Source organism: Lithobates pipiens, unplaced genomic scaffold (assembly GCF_037356315.1).
Source record: "Lithobates pipiens isolate NorthernLeopardFrog02 unplaced genomic scaffold, aLitPip1_a1.2 Scaffold_25, whole genome shotgun sequence".
Taxonomy (NCBI): domain Eukaryota; kingdom Metazoa; phylum Chordata; class Amphibia; order Anura; family Ranidae; genus Lithobates; species Lithobates pipiens.
In genome coordinates, this window is record NW_027507787.1 from 92,493,416 (window position 1) to 92,521,329 (window position 27,914).

Here is a 27,914-nt window from a genome sequence, read left to right on the forward strand (position 1 = left end):
GGGGAGCCATTTTGCAGGCACTTTACAGGCGCTATTTTTAGCCCAAAAGCGCCTTAAAAAACACCCCAGTGGGAAAGGTGTGTTAGATCAAGGGGGATTAAAAATAAATAAATAAAATAAAATCGGCCTAACATATCGGCCCAAAAAAAAAAATCGGCATCATATATCGGCTATCGGCCGCCATGATTTCTAAATATCGGCATCGGCCAGAGAAAAACCCATATCGGTCGACCTCTACTATGTATGGCCAGCTTTACACTGCTACCCCATCAAAAAACATTTAGCTGCAGAACTGACAGGGGACTATAATCAAGGCAGATCTGAAAGCGCATGATTAAATGAAAGAATTTACGAAATAAAATAAAAAATGTGCCAAAGACTGACTTTAATAAAGACAAATAAAAGTAAATGGCGTGCTTTTAATGGTTATGAATAGAGTGTATTCCAGCGGGGGGACGGTCACCTGTGCTGTACAGGTATAAGGCCAGAATGCACACCATATACAGTTTACATTCAAACAAAATCAGATTTTTATTATGAAATATAATATTACAGCAGAGGCACAGATATGCAGTGCTATTGCTGGAGCTGCCAAAGCTTTCCTCCCAGAATCCTAGAGGCCAGTGAACACCAATCAGAAAATGAGAACACGCTGAAAGCCCAAACCACTGTTCTAGTAGATTTGATGCATCAAAATAACCAACTTTATAAATTATAGATATAGAACCATGCATATCTGGCTTGGGGATCCTGAAGCAAACACTCCAGGAAACAGCTAATTACATGGTTTAAATAAATATATGAAATTCTGTTCAGCCAGCCCCGTGATCAACACATTATTGGCACACAGTCTAGTTTAGCAGGTATCACCACTAATTCCCTTTTCAATTTTCTCGCTTCCTGTTCTATTTGCCTGCCTATTGGACAATGAGTCAGCAGTACAGTAACGCTCACCCACAGTCCAATCAGCATCTGAGTAACATTGGATGCTGCAAAGATTAGAAAGTGGTAATGAAAAGCACAACTCAGAGCTTCCCATTTACCACCTGGGCTGCCTCTTCTTTCCGTAAGGCCCCTCAGTAGGTTTTGTTAATTATATATACACACTTGCATTTTCTTAATTCTTCATTCAAGTCCTGTGACACCATATGGTCCTCCTCTCTTCCAGGCTGGGCCAGCCTTTCATCAAGCAAGTGGTTCAGAGGTAATAGCATCAGTCCCACAATGGCTACACTGGGTGTTAATCAACCTAGAAGACTAAGGACACCTTCTTGCGTGTGTTAAAAAAAAAAGTGGCTGGGGGACATTTTTGATAAATAAAATGTAGTCTGGAGTTGGGCTGTGCAGTGTGCCAAACGTATGTGGATTACACAACAGGCTGAGCAAAATTACAAATCTTTTGGCAGGGAAACAAGATCACTCTTCTAAACGATGTATTTAGCACTAAAAAAAACTGAAGTCCTGGATTAAGAATAAAAAAGGGAATCGTCACACGCTTTTATAAACATAAATGAAACAAAAACGAGCTATATGATTTACAAAGTTAACCATTTTGTTGCCTCATCCTACCATGTAAAATTCATGACGTGACTGTATTCAGTGCTAACCGTATCTACGAAAAGAGGTAACTCTGAACAGATACATACTAAAACATTTTCATAAATTGTCTAAAGCTAAAAATGACCATTAGATGAATTCACAGGCATTAACAGTGCTAAATGTCCCAGCACAGCAATCATACACACATGAAAAAAAAAAAGAAGCATGAACCTTTAAGTGGCATTAGGATTGGTGGTTTCTCACATTGGACTTCTCTTGGATAAAAAGAGGAAGAACTAATGAACAGGACACAGCACTCTGTATACCTCAAGGCTATGGATAAGATAGGATAGGAGTTTCACTGCAGGGCCCCAGTCATTAGCCTGGGCTTCTCCTGGCACAGAGTGGACATGTTAATAAGTGCTCTAGATGACAAAACCGTAGGGCGGATTTTTATTGGTTTATATTCTGTGTGCATAAAAGTTGGTTTTGAACGTTCAAGGGAGTCGGTTAAGACTCAGCGGTAGAGAAAGTCGGCCTGGATGTTTGCACCAATCTCAGCTTCCCACTTGTCACCATTGTTTAGAAGCTTCTCTTTGTTGTACAGTAGTTCCTCGTGTGTCTCCGTGCTGAACTCAAAGTTCGGACCCTGCAAGAAACAGAAAAAGTGAATTATGTTCTTTTACAATTATGGCATCCAGATGATATTATCACTATGATAGAAGTTGAACTCCAGGCATATGTCCACCCATACACTTTTTTGAGGAAGATTTTTAAATATCACTCGCGAGTACCTGACTTTATCAGCCTTCTATAATCACTAGCACAGCAACACTCAAGCAGGGAGACCGCAATGCTAGTAGCCAATCATGCTCTGTTGCAATTACTTGTTCTGACAATGAAGCATACTGCTGACCAATCAGAAAGGCAGGGGTTGACCAAGCTATGTGGAGGATAACTCTGCATTTAAAAAGGTAAGTTTGTCATAAAGTACTAGTATGTGGTGCAAATTAGCACATTGTGGCACAAGCTGCAGCTGTCCAGTAAGGGCAGCACTAACGGCCCTTAAAGTGGTTGTAAACCCTTACAACCAACTTTGACCTACAGGTAAGCCTGGATTAAGGCTTACCTGTAGGCCCAAGAAATATCTCCTAAACCTACACGGTTTAGGAGAGATTTGCCGAAAGACAGGCACCGCTGTCTACGGCGCATGCCGAGAAGATGGATGCGCCGGACTACAGGGGACAGCGGTGACTTCGCTGGCTCCTGTGTCAGGTAAGTGACACATAATGGACTACTATGTGATGCATAGTAGTCCATTTATGCTTTACCTTTGCAGGGAATGAAAGTTTAAAGTTTTTCCCAAAACAGGTTTACCATAGAAGAAAATTTACACACATCATTAAAACTCATTACAGTTTTGCAACAAACTACCAGGGATAGTGGGCTGGTAAACTAGCACTCTTCTCTACTGTTCTACATTTTTAGCTACTAAGAATAGCAAGTAACTCTGCTTGACCAAAAGAAATAAGTTTTCTGCAAAGATTGGCTCTAAAACATTCACTCAGTAAAAAAGGTATAAAGTTTATATTCTCCTTCCTTGCCCTCAGTACTCCACTGACAATACAGAGGTGCCATCTAGTGGCCAAAAAGAAAAAAACTTGGTTACTAAGCATCTTAAAGTGGTATTCAACCCAAAAGCAAACATTATATTGCAGCTTACCAATTCTTAGATGTGTTGGCTGTAATTAGTTTTTTTTTTAAGCCTCGTACACACAATCGGATTTTCCGACAGGAAGTGTGTGTTGACAGGCCATTGGCCTAAAATCCGACTGTTTGTACATTCCATCGGACAATTGCGGTCAGATTTTTCGCTGACAAATGTTGGATGGCAGGCATCTAAATGTTCCATGGACAACGGTCTGTTGTCAAAGTCCGTCAGACAAAAGTCCAAAGTACAAAACACGCATGCTCAGAATCAATGCCCACCAAACACAACATTAGACGGTGCCAAAAGCGTGGTGCTAAAGAGCTGAAAAGCCACGCAGTACGTCACTACGCTTGTGTTTGTTGGTCAACAATTGTGTGCCGTTTGTATGCAAGACAAGTTCCTGGCCAACACCAGAAAATGCGATCATGTGCATGAGGCTTAAGGCTTTCTTCAATATTCATCTGGTGAGCCAGTCTGCCAGTCTAGAATTCCAGTCTAAACCTAACTGGGGCACACACACGGAAAAGGTATGCGATGATGTCTCATAGTTAGTAAGGTTGAATAAAGACACCAGGCCATCCAGTTCAACTGGAGTGTCTACAATTGTCCCTATCCCTGTACATTGCACACTCTCATCAGTCCCTACCCTCAAGAAGCCACAATCCAAGGTCTCCATTCATATACTAGGGCCAATTTTGGACAGAAGCCAATTAACCTACCTGCATGTCTTTGGATTGTTAAACAAACGAACACGACTCTAGGCAGACATCTCATAATGCATCCCACCTGCTGATGGAAACAAGTGCTGGCGCTGCATGTAGGCATGAATCAAAGAAAAGACTGGACGGCCGCACTCTGACACCTTTTATTGAAAACGGTTTAAAAATTCTTCTGGTACAATAACCATCTATGGGGGTGCGAACAGGTCAGCTTTTCATTGATCCTGTGCCTCTGATGTTTTTATACCAGAAGAATTTTTAAACCGTCTTCAATAAAAAGGTGTCAGAGTGTGGCTGTCCAGTCTTTTTTTCCCCGATTCATAGGTGATGATCGCTAATGCGGAGCTCAAAATTTTGCCAGCAGAGCCAGTTATAATTTTCAAAAATAAATAAATGTATTAAAATTCATCTTTCTCATCTCAGATTTGTAAGGCTGTATCTAGAGCAGACATCAGGTTATTTTATTTCTATTGTTTCTGCAATTCTGATTCCAGACACAGACCTCCAAAGAGAGGCTCCTATTTTCCTGAATCCTCCCACATGTATACGACTGTTGTAGCCAGCAAGAATCCACCTTCAGATAAAGGACGGTTTTCCTAAAGCTACATTGTGGGTGATGTTTTTCCGTCACTGAGCATAAACATGGATGTTGTCATTGATGAAATTTCCTTTTACAAAGGTGCTAATCACCTTGTCTATACTGACATTTTCTGAGCTTCAGGCTCCTTTTAATATTTTTCCAGTTTCTTTCTACTATGGCATGTTTACAAAGCCAAGTAGCCCAAGCTGGAATTTATACACAGGTGAATGATCTCCCTCATCACAAAGTTCCATCCATCATCTGTCACTTCTGCTGTGTGGTGGCTTTAGATGCACTTAACACTGAGAATCATCATGTTTGAAATGTAAACATAAAAAATCAATTTAAGAATGTAAAAAAACTACTGTACAGGATACCAGGTGTGTGTCCTGGACAGCAGATAGGTTTCCCCACTATTTGGGCTGTGGCCCCTTTAAGTTCAAGGTTTTTTTTTTAGTTTTTTTTAGTACTCAGGGGTTTTCACCCATACAGGGTGAGGGGTTCTGGGGTAGTCTGGTTGGAGGAGAGGACCGATTTTCAGTACTCTTTGGACTGGTAGGTTCTCATTAAGGACCTGGAATTCAGAAACCTTTGGGGTGGGAAAACCTCCAAATCCTGATTACAGGGACTTTAGCCTTGAAGGGGTTAACCCGTCTGAATGCGAATCCAGAAAAGGAACCAATTAACAGATAGCGTCTGGCTATGAGAGAGTGTGAAGCAGTACACAGGGAGCAAGAGTGGTGGACTGCTTGTGACCGAGGCGGCCAAGTTGCTGGTGGCCATTTCCTTCAGGACCCCTAGAGCAGTCAGGGACTTTAACTCTGCATGAGACAAGGCTCACGTGGGCAGCAAGCCATCTCTTTACCATGAGCCACAAGCGTATGGACCATTTATTTTTTTCATTTAGGCTGAAGGAAGCTACTTTGTATTACCTGTTTATTTCTTAAGACTAAGTGCTCTTACCAACATGCATGGCTAATGATTACAGGCCTCAAGGTCACAGTACCTGGCATCAGTTCAGCCTTGAAGTGATTAACCAACAACCTTTACAAAATAGCAAACATGTTATCCACTTCCAGACCAGTGACACTGGACTACCAGTTATACCAGAATGACACCTGCAAGCATCACCCCGGTACCATTTCATTTTTAATTATTTTTAGAGCCAATGGTTGGCTTTTTCGTAAAAGCAATCCTAGCGGCTAACTAGCCACAGGACTGTTTATACAAGTAGCAGGAGGGGACATTTCTCCCCTCCCAAACGAAGCTGGGATCACTTTTGATCAGCTCTCTGCTATGGTAACCAGCAAGATGAACTGATGTCATTTCCGGTTTGCCTGGATGTCAACGACCCCATTTAAAAATAAATAAATTCAAAACCATTCAAAATCACCTATCTTGGTGTATGCAATGCTTTTAAGGGGTGAGGAGAAATTTGGGTCGTTTAGACCCCAGATCTCTCCAAAAAGAGTAGCTGTCACAAGAATGTTTACATTCCTTGTGACAGTAAGAAAAAAAATTAAATTAACTATTAACCACTTGCTTACTGGGCACTTAAACACCCTTCCTGCCCAGACCAATTTTCAGCTGTCGGTGCTCTCACACTTTGAATGACAATTACTCAGTCATGCGACACTGTACCCAAATGAATTTTTTGTCCCACAAATAGAGCTTTCTTTTGGTGGTATTTCATCACCTCTGGGGTTTTTATTTTTTTGCGCTATAAATGAAAAAAGACCGAAAATTTTGAAAAAAAAAACGCATATTTGTTTCTGTGACTAAATTATGCAAATTATAAAATTTTTCTTCATAAATTTTGTCCACAATTTATACTGCTACATATCTTTGGTAAAAATAACCCAAATTAGTGGATATTATTTGGTCTTTGTGAAAGTTAGAGAGTCTACAAGCTGTGGTGCGAATCGCACAAAATTGATCAAAGCTGATGTACTGGTGGCCGATCTCAATTCTTGTGACCCGAACAAGCCAGGAAAGTACAAATACCCCCCAAATGACCCCTTTTTTGGAAAGTAGACATTCCAAGGTATTTAGTAAGAGGAATGGTGAGCTTTTTGATGTTGTCATTTTTTTTCCCCACAATTCTTTGCAAAATTAAGATTTTTCATTTATTTATTTTTCCACAAAATTGTCATTGTAATAGGTTATTTCTCTCACATGGCATGTGTATACCACAAATGACACCCCAAAAAAAAATTCTGCTATTCCTCCTGAGTATTACAAATACCACATGTGTGGGACTTTTTCACAGCCTGGCCACATAGAGAGGCCCAACATGCAGGGGGTGCCATCAGGTGCTCTAGGATCATAAATTACACATCTAATTTGTTGATTACCTATTACACTTTTGAAGGCCCTGGAGCACCAGGACAATGACATGTGGCACTAATACGTGGCACCGATGACGTGTGACACTGATGACAGATGGCACGTGACACTGACACGTGGCACTGGGGAGAGATAGCACTAACAGGTGGCACTGGGGTGGATGGCACTTTTTTTCACACTTACGGCCGCTGCAGCCTTTCATCTCTCCCTCCTCACATGCTGTCTGTGTGAGGAGGGAGAGCGGCGCTGCGAGATGATCTCATATGTTTACATATGAGATCATCTCACATTGGACACGCCGATCGTGCTGTAAACGGCCGCTGTGATTGGCCGTTTACAGAGATCTGTGTTTGCCTGTCTCCGGGGGACACGGCAAACACAGAACTTCCCCGATGCGTGCCCGCGGCGGAGCGCATTGCGGAAGTAAACATCAGGACGTCCAGGGAAGGCCTCCCGGACAAAAGCGCCTGCTCTATGGCCGTCATTCGGCTATAGGGCGGGCGGTAGGAGGTTAAAAACGCAACAGTTTGTAAAAAATAAAAAAATAAACTCCCCCCCCATAAAGTGCCCCTGTCCGCCCACACAAATGCGCATATTGGTCCTGCCAAGCCTATGAGTGGGAAAATGAGCTGCTGCAGATGTGCACAACACTGGACCAGGATCAGGCTCAGGTGAGTATCTGTCAGGTGGCCATCTGAGCGAAGGATCTGTCCTGGGACCAATGCGGTTTAATCTATTCATAAATGATTGAGCTGTTTATCCCATCCTCTATCTTAATATTTGCGGATGATACAAATTTAAGCAGGGCAGTTATTTTTTTTAAATAACGGGGTGGGCAACTACATGGCAGATGAGGTTTAATGCCAAAAAATGTAAAGTGGTGCATCTGGGTGCTAAAAATATGAACGCAAGTTACTCACTAGGGGGTGAACCTCTGGGGGAATCTAGGATGGAAAAGGACCTGGGGGTCCTAGCAGATGATAGGCTCAGCAATGGCATGCAATGCCAACAGAATATTGGCATGCATTAAAAAGGGGATAAACTCCACAGATAAAACAATTCCCCCACTCTACAAGACTCTGGTCCGGCCTCATCTGGAGTATGCTGTCCAGTTTTGGTCACCAGTCCTTAGGTAGGATGTACTGGAACGAGAATCCAGAGAAGGGCAACAAAGCTAATAAAATGGGGTTAGAGGATCTCAGTGATAAGGAAAGACTACAAGCATTGAATTTATTCTCTCTGGAGAGGAGACACTTGAGAGGGTATACAATATATCTTACTGGTGACTGTAGCATAAGCAAAAGACTATTCAGGGAAAGGGAATTCAAAAAGATATGCGACCATTCACTGAAATTGGAAGATAAGCAGTTTAACCTTACACTGCGTAGAGGGTTCTTTACTGTCAGAGCTGTAAGGATGTGGAATCCTCTACCGCAAGCAGTGGTATCAACAGGGTGCATTAATTGCAGTGGTATCAACAGCAGTGGTATCAACAGGGTGCATTCGTTTTAAAAAAATTTTTTATAAAAAAATATTGGAAGAAGGGCAACTTAGCGATCACAACATACAGGGCTATACAATGTACTACTGACATACACAAAACACACCTTACAACTACTTTAAAGAAGACATTTACTTTTATATTGTGACCCCCACCAGTAAATTAGTAAAGATCTCCTCAATTAGCGATATATTCCCCCCCCACAGCTGTGCAATTCAAAAATTAGCATACTCCATCTTCAATGCAAAGCAGCCAGCCTCAGCGCAGGCTGTGCCCTCCTCTGACAGCCTGTGCCCATTTTTCTTGCTGATAAGTTGATCAGCAGTTAACCTTTTTACTGCTCAGGGCCGCCATGGCATGTTTTACCTCCACAATGGCATCCACGGGACAGGCTTCCTGGCAAAACCCACAGTAGATACACTTAGTCATGTCGATGTCGTATCTTGTGGTCCTGCGGCTCCCATCTGCACGAGGCTCCGCTTCAATTGTGATGGCCTGGGTGGGAAAAAAAAAAAAAAAAAAAAAGTTTAAGTGATGGAATTAGTAAACCTGAACACATCTGACCAGGTGTGCTTTGTTACTGCAGTAATAACGGTGGAAATACACATTTTCTGCTGTTTGCACACATTCAGTTTTTACGTCTTTTAGGACATATATGGACCATTTTATCCCTTTGTAACCAGAGGTCTTTAAAACCTAGAAGCCCTGACCAATTTAGCTGAGCCCATATACTTTGGTAAATACATAATTTTACAACTAAATCGGTCTCCCTAAAATCATTTTTACATGGTTTAAGAACATAGAATACTTTTAGTCGGTACATTGTTTAATGTCCCTGCTCTTTTTTTAATTTTTTTTTTATCATAAGCAGCTTACATGATTAAGTAGCAGAGTTGCAGCAAGAGCCAAAATGGCTATTAAATGCTGTTAGAAGGAAGTGAGGGGTGGGTCCAAGCCCTGCTGTGCGTGTCTAGGGGCAGAGGCTCCATAGAGACACGCATCCTGGGAGCGGGCGCACACTGTGTGCCCCCATAGCAAGCACGCACTGGAAATTCGAAAATCTGAAATAGTATCCAACAATTATAGGTATTGTAATTTCCTTTCAAATTTGGCCGTTAGTGAACATAATGAATACGATATTAACCGAAGTTACGAATTATCCAAAATAACGAATGGAACAAATAAAAAGTTATTAATTCATTACGTTCCATTTGTTTCAATGCGGTATTCATTATTTCGGATAATTTGTAACTTTGGATATATTTGTATTTGTTACGTTCACTAAACAGCCAAATTTGAAAGGAAATTCCAATACCTATATTTTAATAGTTAGTAGTAGTCATTATTAGTTAATTATTATTTCAGATTTCCAAATTTACGAAATTACAAATTTTCGAACATTTGAATATTTTGAAAAATGTTAAAATGGGGTTTTCGTTAATTCGGAACTAAACAAATTGCGCATGTCTAGGAGGACTGATGTCCCTTTTACAAAAGCTGGTAGTCGGCCATTTCCAACTTTTACATCATGTGATCAGCTGTCATTGGCCAACAGCTGATCACGTGGTAAAGGGACAGGATTGGCCCTTTACGTCGATCTGTGATCAGCCGAGCCCTAAGGACACGATGATCACAGAGCGTGCCACCTGCACACACGGGAGGACGTCCACCTGGAAATTTAAGCCTGTGCTGTAGCCATCTTTCAGGTATAGCATGGTTAAATATGAAAACATGGCTTCAGTGGATTAGGGAACAGACATTCTTTTAAGTTAACTACACCCCAGAAACCTGTATAAAAGGCAGAGAAATCCTCTGAGCTGGATTATATAGGTATACATTTAGACAATATTTTAGATCATTGACTTGTCTAACAATTTATGTCACTCTACATACCTGGGCAGGGCAAACGGCTTCACAAAGCTTGCAGGCGATACAGCGCTCCTCTCCTGATGGATACCTGCGAAGTGCATGCTCCCCACGGAACCGCGGACTCAACGGGCCTTTCTCAAATGGGTAGTTTATAGTGGCAGGCTCCCGGAACAAGTAACTAAGGGTCATTCCCAAGCCTGAAAAAACGTCAAACAAAAAAAGCTTTTAACCACTAGAACATTAAGTGAATCTGAGATTTTCCTATGTAAGGAAAAGGCTTACTGTGAAGCTACAGGCACATTTAGACTAAAATATACCTAGAAAAAAAAAAAAAAAAAAAAAAATATTAAAAAAAAAAACCACACAACATTCCGACACACATGTTGTTTATGCATTCACAGGTAAAACGCTGATGCATAGGTACATCAATGTTTACATGAGGACAGGGACATATTTCTATGGCTAGCTATATGCCGTTTTTTTTTTTTTTTTTTTTTTAATACTAATGTTTATGCTAGTTTTACATCCAATTATGTTTGTGTGCATGAGGCCTTATGGTGGCCCCACCAGCTGCTAGAAACCAACAGAGATGAAACGAGCTCCAATTCATGACCTGGAACTTACAGTGGGCTATCCTGCTGCTCCGATGCAACAGAATTGGCACCTACTTAGCCAATCACTAAGCCAATAGCACCAATATGCTCTTACCAAATACCTTGGACTGTCTACTTTTCAGACAATAGTGAAGTGGTTAACCCCTGACTAAAGTAGCCCAAGGGTGTGAACAAGTTCGGAATATTTAAGTGCAAATTTAATTGGGGCAAGGACTGCTGTGAATGGCTCTATATGCTCTGCAAAAGCACAGAGTAACATGCAGGCACAATACAAATACAGGAAATAAATAAGATGCAGGATATCCCTTTTGCATTGCAGTGTCTAAACAGAACTATGAAAAAAAAAAAAATAAAAAAAAAAACACCCCACAAACAATGGCCCCATGCATGGCAGAAAATGAATTCTTACAGTGTCATGTACTTCTACCACCAGGTAGAAGTACATGACGAGTTTGTTTTACTCTTAGGCCCCGATTGAAAGACTTCAGGTTCAGCAGCATCTCACCTCTGAAAAGCTCCGTCCACAGCAAGGTTTGAGCGGCTTTATCGGTCACAGACTTCAAATCAGTTAGCTCCTCCTTGGCATTTACAAGCTCTAAATAAAAAAATAACACATTATTATACATGTATAAAAGTCAATTACAAACCCAAACAATCTTTCAGTTTTGTTTGGCATGTAGCCTGACTATATACAGTTTTGCAACTTTACATAATTTTCATCTGAATACCCTCCTCTAAATGGGGGGGGGGGGGGGGGGGGGGTGGTGGTGAGGCACTGCTCTGGTCTTGATGTCAAGACTAGACTGGTAGAGCATGGGAGTGCAGACATTGCAGGGAGTGGTCTAGTTGCCTTCTCATTCTCTCAGCACACTTGGTGGTCAGAGCTGCTCCTTCAAGTCAAGGTACTGCTGTGCAATGGAAGTCAGGAGACTGAACAGGGTTCAAAATAGTTAGATACTTACACTTATAATTATTATAAAAGAATAAACAACTGCATTAAATTGTGTTCTTTGGAGTTCAACTTTGAAACAAGCTTGAGGGTAAATACTTAAAAACAAACCAGTTATGGGTTCATTAACAAAATCATCAAATGTACACAAGTTCAAATACTAGCACAAGTACCTACAACAATTCTCCTGTAACCCCCTGTATAGCAAAAGCTCAGAAAGAAAGGATCAGGAATACATTGGTTTGTGCGGTTCTGTCAGCTTATCCTGGTTAGATATGCGTACAGAATGGCAAACAGCTGTGATCCATGTGCAACTGCTCCTTTATTATCCAATTAGTAGGCTGGAGGAGAAAAGGTGACTAAGGGCCAGTTCACACTTGTGCGATGCCAGACATTACATGTAAATCACAGCGCACTGCTGTTCACATTACAAGCGATGTCTGTGCGGTATCAGCCATACAGATAGTATGGCTGATATCACACCGCATTCGGTCCAAACACGCAAAGGACCCTTTTTCTGTTCGGACCAGAATTGGATCGCATGTGTGTTCACACATATGCGATGCATGTCTGAACTGTCAGTTCGCAGTGCGATACGCAAGCTGAAATGGGGTTGTTAACATATGACACTCCCCAGCAGTTTGCCTATGGCCGTGTGAACTGCCGTGCGTGTCAGGTGCGATGCGGGAACCCGCAGTGTATTCGCAGGGTTCTTGCATCACACAAGTGTGAACCGACACTAAAGCCTGGTACACACAGCAAGTTTTTATTTTTTTATTTTTTTACTTAAAGCAGAGTTCCACCCACCCCTTTGAAAATTAAGTCAGTAGCTACACATGCTGTAGCTGCTGATTTAACATTAGCGATGTCAGCACCGTAGCCAATGTTTACCTCGGCTGCCACTGCAGGTTACACAGTTACATAGTAGGTGAGGTTGAAAAAAGACACAAGTCTATCAAGTAGCCTTTCAGCTTCACAGCCAGGTCCCGACTGTGCATATACTGAGCATGCTGCGAGCTCTCACTGGTCTGGCAGAAGGGAATGAAGGAGAAGGGGGGCCGAGCTGCTGACGTAATTTGCCACAGTCCGGTCTCCCAGAAGTGGGGGACAGGGTACCTGTAAAAAAAACAGGCACCCGCTCCACCCCAAAAAGGTGCCAAATGTGGCACCAGAGGGGGAGAGAATCAAATGAGTGGAAGCTCCACTTTTGGGTGGAACTCTGCTTTAAAATGGAGCTCACGAGGAGGTCTCTCGCAAACATTGGCTGAGAGCGCTGATTGGATGCTAGTTTTCCAGCAAGCTCGTTCAACAGAAGCCAATGTCAGCCGGTATCTAACGTATCAGCCAATTTCAGCCCGTGCTAACGGGGCTTTAGAAACCAAAACTTCAGAAACCAATGTATCAGTCTCTAGCCAGCCATCAATTAGGAGGCAGGAGACTATGCAAAAAGCAGAAGTAATATTTGTGGGGCATTAAAATAAGATCCTGAGGTTCCTGGAAGCCCGAGTGTCATGGTGCCTCCTGCATCCAGATTAAAAAAAAAAAAAAATAATAAAAAAAAAAAAATCAAAGAAATCTAACTCGAGTGCAGCAATGCCTCCAGTGAAGTCCGGAGTAATGGAAACAGCCAGCTGTAAAATCAATCCAGCAGTCTCCATCTAAGAATGAGCCAACCCTTTCAGATCAGTGTGGCACTTTCATCAGCTAATCTTTCACTTACTAAATGAATGCATCTGAGGAGCCAGACTGAAAGGTCGGACCAGTGTCTGAGAGCATGGCGGACCTGCAAAGAGAACGAGAGAAAGAAAGTTACTTGTAAAAAATAAGTGCAAAATTTACATGCAAGATATACAGTCTCAAAGACACAGGAACCATGCTGTAAACCCCGCTGCTCAGCCTGATGGAAGAGCAGAAAATTCTAAGTGCAGTAGAAGTCGTTTCAGGCATCTAAAGCTGTGAGCCCAGGACCACCACTGGGCTTCCTAGAATGGAGAGTGGTGGGAGATCAATGAGCTCCCATTCACCAATCTTTCCTGCATTGGTTAAACCCAGAAATGCACAGTTCTGAACAGCTCTGGGCCAAGATCTTCAGTACATGGAGGAACACCGAACAGTTAAAAGGAGAAGTAGGGTCAAAGCTCTTTTTGGCCCTACTTCTCTTGGGGCTCACAGGAGTGCACTTCATTCTGCACGCATGTGACCCATTTTCATCCAACAGTGAGCTAAAAAGTCTGCTGTTGGCTGATGTCGCTTAGCTGGTCCAGGCTCTGGATCAAGCCTGATTTTAATGTTGGGATCTACTCAGATGCCTGGATCTGCAGTTGCCTCAAACTCTTGGCGAGCTGCTGGGAGACTGAGGTACCCACTCCACAGCTCCAGCATTCCAGTGAGTGCTGGAGGGGCAGAGCAGAGAACCGATAAACAGCCACCGACTCTCTGCTCACTGAAGACAATGAACTGAGCCTTCAGCAGTCTTTGATCGCTCAGATCTCAGTCTTAGAAATGACAGGGGAGAGATGCAGCATCGTGCTGATGCTGTGCCCACTTACATGAGTATAACTGTTTAGAAATCTCATGGTGTCTCAGTATTAAAGAAACCAAACGGTTACTTACCGATAACTGTGTTTCTACTAGGAGTGTTTCTACTCCTTCCAGAACGACGACACATGAGAGATGATAGGCTCCTCCCTACAGGAAACACAATTAAATCACAGCTGTTTATAAACCCCCACCTTACTCCTTGTCCTTCAGCTGTAAAGTAATACTCCCAACTGATTCACAAGGGTTATTCCAACAATTAGGTACTTACCATCTAGTGTGTACATACTCCTCCACCCATAACAGGGCGAGAAGTAGGCCTGCCGTCCTGAAAGGTTTCGTAGAAACACCGTTATAACCGCCGGTTTTCTCCCCTCACTTTCCAGGACGGCAACACTTTCCAGGAGAGAGGATAATAAAGAAATCCACAGGCCTACCTTAGGGTGGCTGCGCTACAAATTTTCTCCCAGGAGGCTCCTGCTTTTTTGGCCCACGAGGTTGCTAGGGCTCTAGTTGAGTGGGCTTTCAACTTTTCTGGTGCAGGTACGCCTGAGCTTTCGTAAGCTATAGTAATAGCTTGCCTTATCCACCTAGAAACTGAAAAACTGAAGATTTTAAGGCTTGGAGTCCCTTTCTAGGTCCAGAGAAGAGGATTAAACATGCTTTTATCCTCTGTAGAGGAGTAAGGAGGCATCTCCTGACATCTAAACAATGACATTTCTTTTCCCCCCTCATTCTTCGGGTTCTCACAAAAGGATGGTAAGGTTATTACTTGAGTCCTATGGAAAGCTGAAGACACCTTAGGCAGATAGAATCATCCTCGAGCCATTATATCTGGTAGGATCAGCAAAAAGAGTTCTTTAAATGGAAAGACTAGCAGTAATAATTGCTAGGAGAAAGGCTAGTTTTATGCTTAAAAACTTAAATGAAACTTCTTCTAAAAGGTTTAAAAAAGGGTGACTAGAATGTCTGGGAGATTTCAGGGAGGCGCTACTGAAAGTGTCTTCAAGGTTGCAAAACAAGCCCTTCTTGGCTACGGCCTGAAACCTGGATGAGTTTCTGAAGGACTCACGGAATCAGTGCCAGAGGGGGGAGTGCAAGCAAACTGGAAGGTCCAGTTCTGTGGTAGAGCATCAGGGAGACAGAAGGTCTGGACCTGCGCTGGTTCCAGGGAAGATTTTTCCAAGTTTACCAACCAGCCCAGTCTTCTCAGGACAGAGCTCACCTCTTCGTTATCTGTTTGTTTCCACCTGAGCGGCTGATGTGCAGTCGTCCAGGTAGGGTATCACCGCTATCCCCTGGAGGTGGAGGAGATGGGACACCACCTCTGCTAGAATCTTCGTGAAGATTCTTGGAATTGCTGCTAGCCCAAAAGAAGTGCCTTGAACTGCCAGTGGGAAACTCCTTCCTGGGTTACTACCGCAAATCTTAGTAAAGCCTGGTGTTCGGGGTAAGAGAGAAAAAAAAAAAAAAAAAAAAAAAAAAAAAAAAAAAAAAAAAACACACACACCACACAAATCAGTGCATCCCTGAGGTCCAGGGTGGTCATATAGACATCCTTCAGTAAGTTTTTCTGCACTGAGTAAATACTCTCCATGGAAAACCTTTTGTATTCTAGGAACGCGTTTAAATTCCTGAGATTTATAATAAGTCAATACCTTCCTTGAAGCTTGGGTACCATAAAAATGTGGGAGTAAAAGCCTTGGTAAAAGCTGGCTGGAACTACCTCCTGTTCTAGTTCCTGAATCCCATCTAATAGGGCTTTTTCTGATGCATCCTTGGGATCAGACCGATTATGTAAGGACTACCTGAAACCCCGATTCTGGCATCACTTGGGATCTTTTGTCTTTTGGCCTGGAGAGGAAAAAAGCAAATTACCTTTCTGCCTGCCTCTACCATAACCCCACCTTCTGTTGGGTTCCTTCTTGGACCTTTGCCGATTTTGTCTCGAAAACAAAATGTATTGTACTTTTCCCATTTGGGTTTGACAGGAAATTTCTTCCCTTTTTCTGAGGACCTAGACAAAGCATCAAAGCCTGAGCCAAAAACAACAAAGATCCTTCGAAGGGGAAACCACACAGTTTGGCCTTAGAGGCAAGATCACCTTCCCAGGCTTTAACCCAAATGGCCCTCCTGGTCGATATAATAAGTGCTCCTGTTTTTGCAGAGGCCTTAACAGAATCCACCGCCGCTTCAGCCAATCTAGGATATCTAGAGACTTATTTCCTTGGGAGAAGTATCTACTAAGCTTCTCTATCAAGAAGTCTGCATTCCTGCCAACACAGGTTGCTGCTAATACAGGGACCATAGCCGAGGAATTGGCCCCCCAGACTTTTTTTAGCAGGGATTCTGACTTTCGGTCCCTTGCGTCCCAGATGTTTCCAGAGCCCTCAAAGGAGAGGTCAGACTGTCATCTGGGAGAGGGCGGCGTCCAACTTGGGGACCTTTAAAAAATGTCTCTGCTTCCTTGGCCTTGAAAGTTTGTATAGTGGCCAACATTTCCTCTTGGACAGACTATTTCATTAATCCTGAGGCATCTTTCCCAGACAGTTTTTTTAATACACCTATAACAAAGAGGCTTGGTGTGGTTTTTTGACAATCTTTCCCCACAATTACCAACTTTTTACTGGCACTGGTGCTAGCGGATGAGGAAGGTGGTTTGTCAGAGCCCTCCCGTGTTCCATTTGGGGAATCTGCAAGCCAAGAGGGAACAAGTCATAGTCACTCTTCCTGCCCCCTGTATCATTGTTGGAGGCCCTTTTCCCCGGAGGAGAAGGCATGGGGGATTACCAGGCATCTTCTAATCTGGGGCTGACCCCCAAGTAGGCAAGGAAAAATATTATAATTAATAATAATAATATGGCACTTACCCAGTCTCAACTTGCTGTTGCCTGCATCCACCTGTGCTGTCTTTCCATCCTCCTTGTCCACAAGGTGGGCTCAGACAGACTTAGCTCTTTACAGCTCATTGAGCCCTGCTGTGAGCAGGAATGCTTCAGTCTCTGCAACCACGTGGGTCCGGCATCTCCTCCATGCTTTAAACCCAATTCCTGGGTCATGTCTGGGCTTGCTCCACCTCTTCCTGTTGTGACAGGAAGTTTCAGCCTGAGAGTGAGGCTTGCAGCATGCAGAGTCCTCCCCTTTGTGCTTAGATCATTTGGACTTCAGCAAAATAGCACCCGCTGCACCAGAGGAAGACCAGGAGGAGACCCGAACTGCGTGCCACGGCAGGGGATTGAAATGCCTGGACCCCCAGGTGTTTCCCCGTTTTGGGGGCGACCTGTGAGAAGCTCTTAGGCAACAGGTAAATGCAGCCCTCACCGGCATTCCTACACCAGGCTCGGAGGGGGTACCATCCGACTCTTAGTCAAAAACACCCCACCACACACTTCGCTATGGGAGAAACAGAATTAATACTGGGAGAGACAAGGGGTAAGGTGGGGCCTTATAAACAGCTGTGATTTGATTGTGTTTCCGATAGTGAGGAGCCCATCATCTCATTTATTGCTATCCTGGAAGGTGGGGTGAGAAACATGTATTTGTAAGCCCGTGCAGAAAGTGGAGGAAAAAAAAAAAGCCCAGATAAAAACATAATTAGATGGGCAGGAACTTGCCCAGTCTGTGGATCCACATGACTCTGATTAAACTAATGACATAAAAACGGTTTACCTGCTCGCCTTGCAGCGTTGTATATGAGACGAGCGCCCAGCATGCTCACGGTGTCTGCAATAACAGTAAAAAGAAAAAAAAAAAAAGTGTGCACATTTAATAAACCAGAAAATAAAACACTTCTCTGTGTAAAAGCTAACGTCTTACAGCACCCAAAGAATGGAATCAGCTGGGTGGCTATACAAAGCAGCTTCTGAATATAAATGCATGAAGGTGAAAAAGCACCTTGCAGTCACACCCCCCCCCCCCCCCATTTTACTTACCTGAGCCCTGTATTTCCATTGGCGCATCCCCGCCATCCCTCTCTCCACGGGTTTCTGGCTCTTGATTGGATAGATTGATAGCAGCGCAGCCATTGGTTCCTGTTGCTGTCAATCAAATCCAATGAGACGGGCGCCAGGGCCGAGTTCTGCATTCGGCCTCTATGGACGCCGAATGCTGGACTCGCAAGCGTGACCATAAGGTAACCCCCCCCGGGAGAGTGCTTCTCCAAGGGGGTTATCTAATGTGGGGGAGGAGCTGCAAGAGCCACCGAGGGACCCCAGAAGTCATGGATCAGGGCCAAAACGAGCTGCACAGTGGCGGTAAGTATGACTTTTTTTTTTTTTTATAACACACACACACACACACACACACACACACACACCATATATAAAAACGCAGTCTGTCGGCCTTTCGTAAAGCAAGACTTGTGCGAGATCTCAATCACTCCAATTTTAAATAGACAATGAAATGTGCACTTGTTTGTCGACTTTGGAGCCTCGCTTCAATTTGATTTGCTCTCGAAAGCAGGCACATCCTTCACATTAAATTTAAAATTAAAGATATATGTAAAAATAAATAAGTTAATATAAATTGTTAAATCTTTTTAGGCGTGCCGTGAAAGTTTAGATCTTTTTGGTGCGCCGCAAGACAAAAAAAGTTTGAGAAACACGGATTTAAAGTGAACCAGTCAATGGTCTAAATAATTTAATAAAGCAGCAACCTCTACAGAACAGACACCTCTCCTTGTGCCATCAAACATCACTCCATTCAGTAGAAACGTCTCCAAAAGTCTAGAGAGAAACCAACACTTCTGGAACCGTTTATCTCCTGGGTCCCACACAGTTCTCTCATGGGTTCCTCCCGCTGAATTACATATCACCAGGGAGAACCCATGAGGGCTGCTGGAGGCCCAGGATATTAATAATCCTGAAATATTGGTTTGCCAGTGGACTTAACAAAACTATTTCTCCTACACAGAGCAGCTTTTATTAGCACAAGCAGCAGGGAAGATAAGCAATCTTAACAGTTGGATTAATAGGTTAAGTTCCGCTATGAAGTGAATCCAGGGAAAAGTTTTGGCCTCCTCCTAAAAATGTTAGATGCCAGGCAGTGTCTGACTTCAGAGAACGTGACCCGAAACGCACTGAACAAGCGGGTTATAACAAAGTGACAGCAAACATAGAGTGCACCAGCCTTATGAATCACCTAAGATACAACTTTTTTAAAATAAATTACAACCAAATGAAAGTAGCACGTATTCAACCATCCCTCATACCTTAAAAATGGAACCCAAGGCAGAAAAGAAATGCCTAAGGCCGTGTACACACGCGCGGACTGTTTGCCCAACCTTGTTCGGCAAACAGTCCGCTCAAAATTTGCATGAGCGGACTTGCCCACACACGAGCGGACTGTTTCAACGAACTGTTTGCCAAACAGTCCGCTCAACTTTTGAAATGAACGGACTCGCCCACGTAAGGCGGAGGCAAATCCGCCCATTTCGAGCGCGTGTACAGGTAGGCGGGGCCCGCGAAGGAGACGTCGCGGGCTCCGCCGCCTGGAATGGGCTTAAAGGGGAACCCCAACGCCGAAAAAAAATCGGCGTGGGGGTTCCCCCAAAGTCCACACCAGACCCTTGTCCGAGCACGCTACCCGTCCGGCCAGGAAAGGGGGGCGAGCGAGCGCGCCCCCCCTCCTGAGCCGTACCAGGCCGCGTGCCCTCAACATGGGGGGGTGCCTTGGGGAAGGGGGGGCCACGCGGCCCCCCCACCCCAAAGCACCTTGTCCCCATGTTGATGAGGACAAGGGCCTCTTCCCGACAACCCTGGCCGTTGGTTGTCGGGGTCTGCGGGCGGGGGGCTTATCGGAATCCGGGAGCCCCCTTTAAGAAGGGGGCCCCCGGATACCGGCCCCCCACCCTATGTGAATGAGTATGGGGTACAATGTACCCCTACCCATTCACCTGTGAAATAAAGTACAAAAAAAAACACAACACAGGGGAAAAAATATTTTATTGCACGGCTCCGGGGGTCTTCCGTCTTCGGGGGTCTTCTCGCCGGACTCCTCCGCTATGTGTGTGTAGCTCTTTTACTAGCGGAGGAGTCCGGCTTTCTTCCTCCCCGCCGCCGGCCTCTTCTCCCGACTTCGGGGGTCTTGTCCCCCTCTTCGGTTCTTCTGCCGGGCCACCGCGCCTTCTTGTAGCTCTTTTACAGGCGGTGGCCCGGTCTTCTGTCGCCGCTGTCGCTGTCGCCGCCTTCCGTTCTTGTTCTTCTTCTTGTTCTTCTTCTTCTTCTTCTTCTCCAGGCGATGTTGACACGTCGCTCCCTCCGGCCGGAATGCCAGGGACACGCTCCGCTGCCACTTATATAGTGACAATGGGGCGGTGTCACATGGTATATGTCACATGGGTTGGTCACATGGTGACCCCGCCCCCTTACGATGTCATAGTCCCCATGTGACATCAACCCATGTGACCAACCCATGTGACATATACCATGTGACCCCGCCCCATTGTCACTATATAAGTGACCGCACAGCGCGGCTCTGGCATTCCGGCCGGAGGGAGCGACGTGTCAACATCGCCTGGAGAAGAAGAAGAAGAACAAGAAGAAGAACAAGAAGAAGAACAAGAACGGAAGGCGGCGACAGCGACAGCGGCGACAGAAGACCGGGCCACCGCCTGTGAAAGAGCTACAAGAAGGCGCGGTGGCCCGGCAGAAGAACCGAAGGCGGCGACAGAAGAACGGAAGGCAGCGGCGACAGAAGACCGGGCCACCGCCTGTAAAAGAGCTACAAGAAGGCGCGGTGGCCCGGCAGAAGAACCGAAGAGGGGGACAAGACCCCCGAAGTCGGGAGAAGAGGCCGGCGGCGGGGAGGAAGAAAGCCGGACTCCTCCGCTAGTAAAAGAGCTACACACACATAGCGGAGGAGTCCGGCGAGAAGACCCCCGAAGACGGAAGAACCCCGGAGCCGTGCAATAAAATATTTTTTCCCCTGTGTTGTGTTTTTTTTTGTACTTTATTTCACAGGTGAATGGGTAGGGGTACATTGTACCCCATACTCATTCACATAGGGTGGGGGGCCGGTATCCGGGGGCCCCCTTCTTAAAGGGGGCTCCCGGATTCCGATAAGCCCCCCGCCCGCAGACCCCGACAACCAACGGCCAGGGTTGTTGGGAAGAGGCCCTTGTCCTCATCAACATGGGGACAAGGTGCTTTGGGGTGGGGGGGCCGCGCGGCCCCCCCTTCCCCAAGGCACCCCCCCATGTTGAGGGCACGCGGCCTGGTACGGCTCAGGAGGGGGGGCGCGCTCGCTCGCCCCCCTTTCCTGGCCGGCCGGGTAGCGTGCTCGGACAAGGGTCTGGTGTGGACTTTGGGGGAACCCCCACGCCGATTTTTTTTCGGCGTTGGGGTTCCCCTTTAAGCCCATTCCAGGCGGCGGAGCCCGCGACGTCTCCTTCGCGGGCCCCGCCTACCTGTACACGCGCTCGAAATGGGCGGATTTGCCTCCGCCTTACGTGGGCGAGTCCGTTCATTTCAAAAGTTGAGCGGACTGTTTGGCAAACAGTTCGTTGAAACAGTCCGCTCGTGTGTGGGCAAGTCCGCTCATGCTCATTCACGCGCTCGAAATGGGCGGACTTTCCGAGCGGGAACAGTCCGCTCATTTCGAAAGTACAGCGGACAGGCCCACACACGGGCGGGCTGTTCGCTCAAACACAGTTTCAGCGGACAGTTTTTCGGAATTTCCGAAAGACTTTGTCCGTCCAACTGTCCGCTGAAACTGTCCGCTGAAAGCCCACACACGAGCGGACTGTCCGCCCAAACACTGTTCAGCGGACAAGGTTGGGCGAACAGTCCGCCCGTGTGTACGCGGCCTAAGATAAGATAACCCTGCGCAGCTCACTTTACATTTCAACACGCTGCCAGTGTGCTGGGATGAGTGCACTCCCACACATGCGTCATTGAGAGTGACAATATCCTGAGTAGGCCAACATAACTGCTGAAGATCGGCACCTGCAAGAACCTGGGGAGAATATGCCAGCGGCAGACCTCATGTACATTGAGCTTAGGTGAGCATTTGTGAGATTAGTTTTGCTTTAAAGAGGAAGTGAAGCCAAAAAAAAAAAAAAAATCCCTGCAAGGCAAAGGCATAATAAGCTAGTATGCATAGCATACTAGCTCATTATGAATAACTTACCTGAGATGGAAGCCCCCGAAGCAACCCTGGTTCTCTTCCAAAGCTGCCATCTATCCTGGAGTGATGCTGTTACTGGCCGGAGCCATGATGTGCGGGAGCCGCCACTAAACGGCATGATCGAAATTAGCAGCGGCATGCTCAGTGCGCCTGCGCGCTCCTGTCTACAGCACATGCGCTGTAGACAGGGGTGCCGGTCTTTTGCAAATAGGAGATATTTCTTGCACCTATAGGTAAGCCTTAATCTAGGCCTACCTGTTGGTAAAAGTTGTCTGTAAGGGTTTACAACCACTTTAAGACAGGACGACATCTCCACAATTCCATCCTTTATTTGATCGATGGAATACTCCCTTAACAAAACGTGGATGAATGAGTGGTTTTTCACAGAACAGCCCAGATCCTCCTCTTCTGGGGTCCGCCGCCAGCGCTCTTGGTCCTCCTACCTTTGCTTTTCATCGTATATGCCAACCGTGAGTATGCCCCATCGGGCTATTTACATCAAAAATTCTGATGGCCCTAGAAAGAGAACATGTTCTATAGTTTTCTGATGGAACAAATTCCTATCGGGAAAAAAAAACACTCATCTGTATGCTGTTCCGATGTACCAAAAACGACACATGTTCTGAAGCAAATACGAGACAGAAGCTATTGGCTACTGAACTTCCATTTTCTAGTCCCATCGTACGTCACGTTCTTGATGGTCGGACTTTGGCGTGACCATGTGTATGCAAGACAACTTGAGTGGAATTCCGTTGGAAAAACCTTCAGAGTTTATTCCAATGGGAAAACAGGTCATGTGTGCACGGCCTTAGAGTGACCAAGCATCGACTTTTCAATATCATTGATATAATCAACTGGATTGCAAGATGATCATTTGATGCAACACAAACAGGAAAATAAAGTTTCATGCATATTGGGGAAAATAAACAATTCAGAATGAACCAACTGCTCCACAGACTACATGGTCAGCTTGAAAACAATAAGAATTTGTGAAGCCCAGCATTATCTATTCAAATGGATGTGTAGCCAAAGCCTTTGTTTGTTTTGAGTGATCAAATACTTTGCTGGTCTTTTATTGTGATGTCTTCGCCACTTCCATATGTCCTGGTAACCACTGTCACTGAAGCAGAAAGTGATGGGAAAATCCAACATTTTACCGTTATCAGAACAAAACATGAGGGGAAAACCTTCCAATGGGGAACATGTTCAATAAGGGAATTCTTCCCTACACTCCAACTTCCTATTGTGCCTTGGGGCAGAAAGTGAAGAGAAATCTCCCCAGTAGGACAGAAAGCAAAACCTAAACCAACAATAATAATTTTAACCCTTCCCAATAAGAGATATCCATCTATCTATATCTCAATTGATTTGCCTTTAAAATATACAAAGTCCAAATACTTCTATCCCTCTGCAACAGTCTCCCAAATTAATGGATCAAAAGTTCATAGAATAACCAAATTGATTTGGAAAAGTGAGTTAAAAACAAGTGTTGATAATACGTGACAGATCCTCCACCAATGTGATCACCATATAAAAAGGAAGGCTTACCAGCTAGCAGGCAAATAGAGCTTTTGACCTAAACCTGGTCGGGGCCTTTACATTGGAAGGTATGGCGGGTGTCTCCAATTTTGGGCTCCTATCTCAAAGGCAGGTAACACCAAGAATCCTCTCTCCACTAAAAGAAAGGGGATTCAACAGGCTCTCCGGAGCAAAAAACTCCAGGGGCGGTCAAGGGCAACCCAAAAAATAAAAAAAATAAAAAAAAAAGACTCCCCATGACATCACTCAGGTTGAACTGGATGGACTGGTGTCTTTATTCAACCTATGTAACATAAGTGTAAGCATTTTAATAAAAACTTTAAAACATTACACTTACAAATTCAAATCTTCAAAACTAGTCGGCCGGCTGTGTATGGACGCCCCCTCCAAGAGACCAGGTACGTGGAGACGTCAGCATGTCAAACTCCTCCCGATGCACATTTCGTGAATACAATGACATTGTCGTAAACAGGCAACGTCCCGCGCATTATATAGAACCATCATGAACCCAGCCTCAATGCGAGTTGAAAACCGGAACTTCAGAAAAAAACCCATACAAAACTAACAGGAAGCCAAAGCTACCATGTAAGATGTGGGCAAAAAAACAATATACATCACCAGGATACATAATATTAAAGAGTAAAAAACATGTACTAAAACATAGTTTATATAATTTTTTTTTTTTATTTATATATTATATATCCATAACTTGTGAACACCCACCAAATATTAAAGCGGGAGTCCACCGTTTTTTATTTTTTTGTTTTTTTAAAAGCCAGCAGCTACAAATACTGCAGCTGCTGACTTTTAAAATAATGACACTTACCCGCCCAGCGCGCCCGTGATGTCGGCACCCGAAGCCGATCTCTCAATCGTCTCTCGGGTGCTGCCGCCGCCATCTTGGGTGTGGGAATCAGGAAGTGGAGCCTTGCGACTTCATTTCCCGGTTCCCTACTGCGCGAGTCGCGCTGCGCAATAAGGATGGTCCCCCCTGTCTCTGGGATCCGTGTGTTTCCCAGCAGACAGCGGGGACTTTCGGAAAGGGGCGTAGATTCTGCGGAAAGGGGGCGTACTTTCTGCAGATATCTATGCCGGAAGTGGGTGCAGATACCTGTACTGTACAGGTACCTGCACCCCCTCCCCCCTGAAAGGTACCAATTGTGGCGCCGGAGGGGGGGGGGGGGGGGTTCCAATGAGCGGAAGCTCCACTTTAGTGTGGACCTCCGCTTTAAGAAAGTCCCACTTTTGCTGCCAAAACAACCCTGAACATCACTATGGATCAGGCTTGTTTTTCCAGAACATCCCACAGATGATCGATTGGATTGAGATCTGGAAAATTTGGGAGGCCAAGTCAACACCCCCAACTTGTTGTTGTGTTCCTTAAATCATTCTTAAACCATTTTTTGCAGTGTAGCAGGGGACATTATCCTGTTGAAAGAGGCCACTGCCATCAGGGAATATGGTTTCCATGAAGGGATGTACTTGGTTACCAACAATGTTTAGGTAGGTGGTATGTGTGAAGGAACTTCCACACAAATAGCAGGAGCCAAGGTTTCCCAGCAGAACATTGTCCAAAGCATCACACTGCCTCCACTGGCTTGCCTTCTTCCAATAATGCATCCTGGTGCCATCTCTTCCCCAGCCATCCACATCACGTAAAAGAAAACGTCATTCATCAGACCAGCGCATCTTCTTCCATTGCTCCACTTCTGATGATCACGTGCCCATTGTAGGTACTTTTGGCTGTGGATACGGGTCAGAATGAGCACCCTGGCTGGTCGGCCGCTACACAGCCCCATACGCAACAAACTGCGACACTGTGTTCTGACACCGATCAGAACCACCATTCACTTTTTCAGCAATCTGAGCTACACAGGCCAGCCTTCCCTCCCCACATATATCAACAAGCCTTGGCTGCCCATCACCCTGTTTCCGGTTTGCCAGTTTCTCTTACTTGGCCCGCTTTTTGTCAATCCTGACCACTGCAGACCGGGATCACACAAGAGGTGCAGTTCTGGAGTTTGCTCTGGCCCAGTTGTCTAGCCATTATAAAAATTGGCCTTTAACAATGCCGCAAAACAGCTTTGCTCATTATCTCTGATATCAAACACGTCAACTTCAGAGACAAACATGTTCACTTGCTGCCTAATATACCCCACTCATTTCTAGGTGCCATTGTAATCAGATAATCCATGTTATTCACTTCACCTGTCAGTGGTCATAATGATATGACTGATTGGTGGACAAATTCAGCCAAAAACCAACATGAGTATACAGTCATTGAGATTAATAGTACAAGGAGCCCACATTACATGGAGTACATGTTCAGTAATGATAGAACACTGGGCTGACACACAAATAGGGAGCTCTGAGCACACGTTGACATGACACCATGTACTATGTTTGAATAGGGTGAAGTAGGACATAAACCACGATATTGCGCATGTGCCATGGGTTAGGAAACCTTCCACGCATGCTCATTAGGAGCACATGACCGACGGAGCATGCGCAAACGCCATTGCCTGTGCGTTCCACGGGGTAGATCCTTTGTGGTTACCCTTCCAGCCGGCTAAGGAAGTAACAAGCGGGCAAGAGTCAACGCCGCATTGAGCGGCACTGTGATACCCGCTTCTCCCATATCTCCCACTCTGGTTAATAAGCAGTCTTCTCAGAGAAATGCCCGTGCTCACCTGACAGCTACCGCTGACCTTGCTGCTTGCGGGCGACCGTACAAGCTTGAGGAGCTACGATTGGCCAAAGCAGACGTCATTCAGGCGTGCTACGAAATTACGTTCTGAGGTGGTAATTGGCTGGTTCGGCCCACGGCTTACTACTGGTACTCCGTGGCCACCGCCTAGCTGATAGCTGATTGGATAAAGAGTTTTGTAGTGGAGATTGGCTGGCCTGGCTGCTTACATAAAGTTTTTCGAATTGCGATTGGTTTACGGGAGCCGGGCTGTAATTGCAGGCGGGTCACGTGATTGTAACACAAAACCCTCAGATTTATAAATGGCATTGATGGGGTCACGTGTAGGATATTTCTTTCTCTTATGAAGTGGCGCTGCCACAAGGACAAGCCAGATCCCAGCTTTACTCTGTAATTCACTTTATATGAGAACTGTGTGTAGAGCTGCCATACACATTACAATCGGATTTTGTACAATCTCTGAGATTTGCAAATACTGTGCAATGCTGGAGCCCAATGGCACAATCCAGCAAGTGAGCCTGGCGCAGTTATGTTTTAGAGACTCCACTTTATATTTGTTTCAGTTTTTTAAAGTTTAGTTTGCTTCAGTTATGCTGTCAAAAATTGAGATAGCATTCAATCGATGTGGGAAACCTGTGTTTCGTGTGCCCCCCCCCCCCTCTCCCTCAAAACGCACTGTGGTTTGTAATCTGCAGAAGGTGTCAGTGTGAAAGAGAAGCTCCATTGTCTCCCCAAATTAACAGAAGTCAGCAGCTACAAATACTGTAGATACTGACTTTTAATATACAGATATTATATATGCTCACTCTGCAATTGGAAAAAAGAAAACCTGCCGCTCCAGGTGACATAAGGAAGCCTAACGATCCAGCAGGTGCTCGCCTCCGCACACAATGAAATAAGAAGAATGGTAGATCAAAATCCTCTTTATTTGGAAATCCCTAAAATTACAGGCATCCGAATGCTGGGTGGACGCGCTTCGCACACTTCACGTGCGCCTTGTCATTACCCAAGACTGGGATGCCATTAAAGTTCACGTGCGTGTAAAGGCAGATGTCACAATACGTTTGGTGATATAATGTGTGTGTGTGTATAATATAATATATATAGATGTAGCACCCTGATGTTTAGGCAGGGTTGTTCTCAAATTTATTTGCCAAGTGATAGTTGCCTTGGCCAAT

The 27,914-nt window shown here is 45.0% G+C and overlaps 1 protein-coding gene across 2 annotated transcripts; it reads right to left on the reverse strand.

Annotated features, from left to right (window-relative positions):
• Positions 1 to 368: 368 nt before the first annotated feature.
• LOC143930398 (NADH-ubiquinone oxidoreductase subunit 8-like) lies at positions 369 to 26,850 on the reverse strand. Of its 2 annotated transcripts, XM_077454690.1 has the most exons (8): positions 26,720 to 26,850; positions 18,036 to 18,089; positions 14,442 to 14,516; positions 13,549 to 13,611; positions 11,385 to 11,474; positions 10,290 to 10,462; positions 8,763 to 8,891; positions 369 to 2,188 (listed from the first exon to the last, which is right to left on the reverse strand). In XM_077454690.1, exons 2-8 carry the CDS (start codon positions 18,076 to 18,078, stop codon positions 2,057 to 2,059), a joined length of 705 nt encoding a protein of 234 aa, XP_077310816.1. In that variant the 5' UTR covers positions 18,079 to 18,089; positions 26,720 to 26,850; the 3' UTR covers positions 369 to 2,056. The 2 variants fall into 2 exon arrangements, with proteins under 2 accessions (XP_077310816.1, XP_077310817.1); XM_077454691.1 differs by lacking the exon at positions 14,442 to 14,516 and having other exon boundaries at positions 26,720 to 26,845.
• Between the last annotated feature and the right edge of the window lie 1,064 nt (positions 26,851 to 27,914).

What these genes read in the sequence shown, in the direction of transcription:
- LOC143930398 (XM_077454690.1), bottom strand. Translation starts at nt 18,078, where the DNA reads ATGCTGGGCGCTCGTCTCATATACAACGCTGCAAGGCGAGCAG. An exon ending in GTGGACGGAGCTTTTCAGAG is followed by an intron (nt 10,463 to 11,384) that starts GTGAGATGCTGC and finishes ACGTTTTTTCAG; the next exon opens with GCTTGGGAATGACCCTTAGT. An exon ending in AAGCCGTTTGCCCTGCCCAG is followed by an intron (nt 8,892 to 10,289) that starts GTATGTAGAGTG and finishes TTTCCCACCCAG; the next exon opens with GCCATCACAATTGAAGCGGA.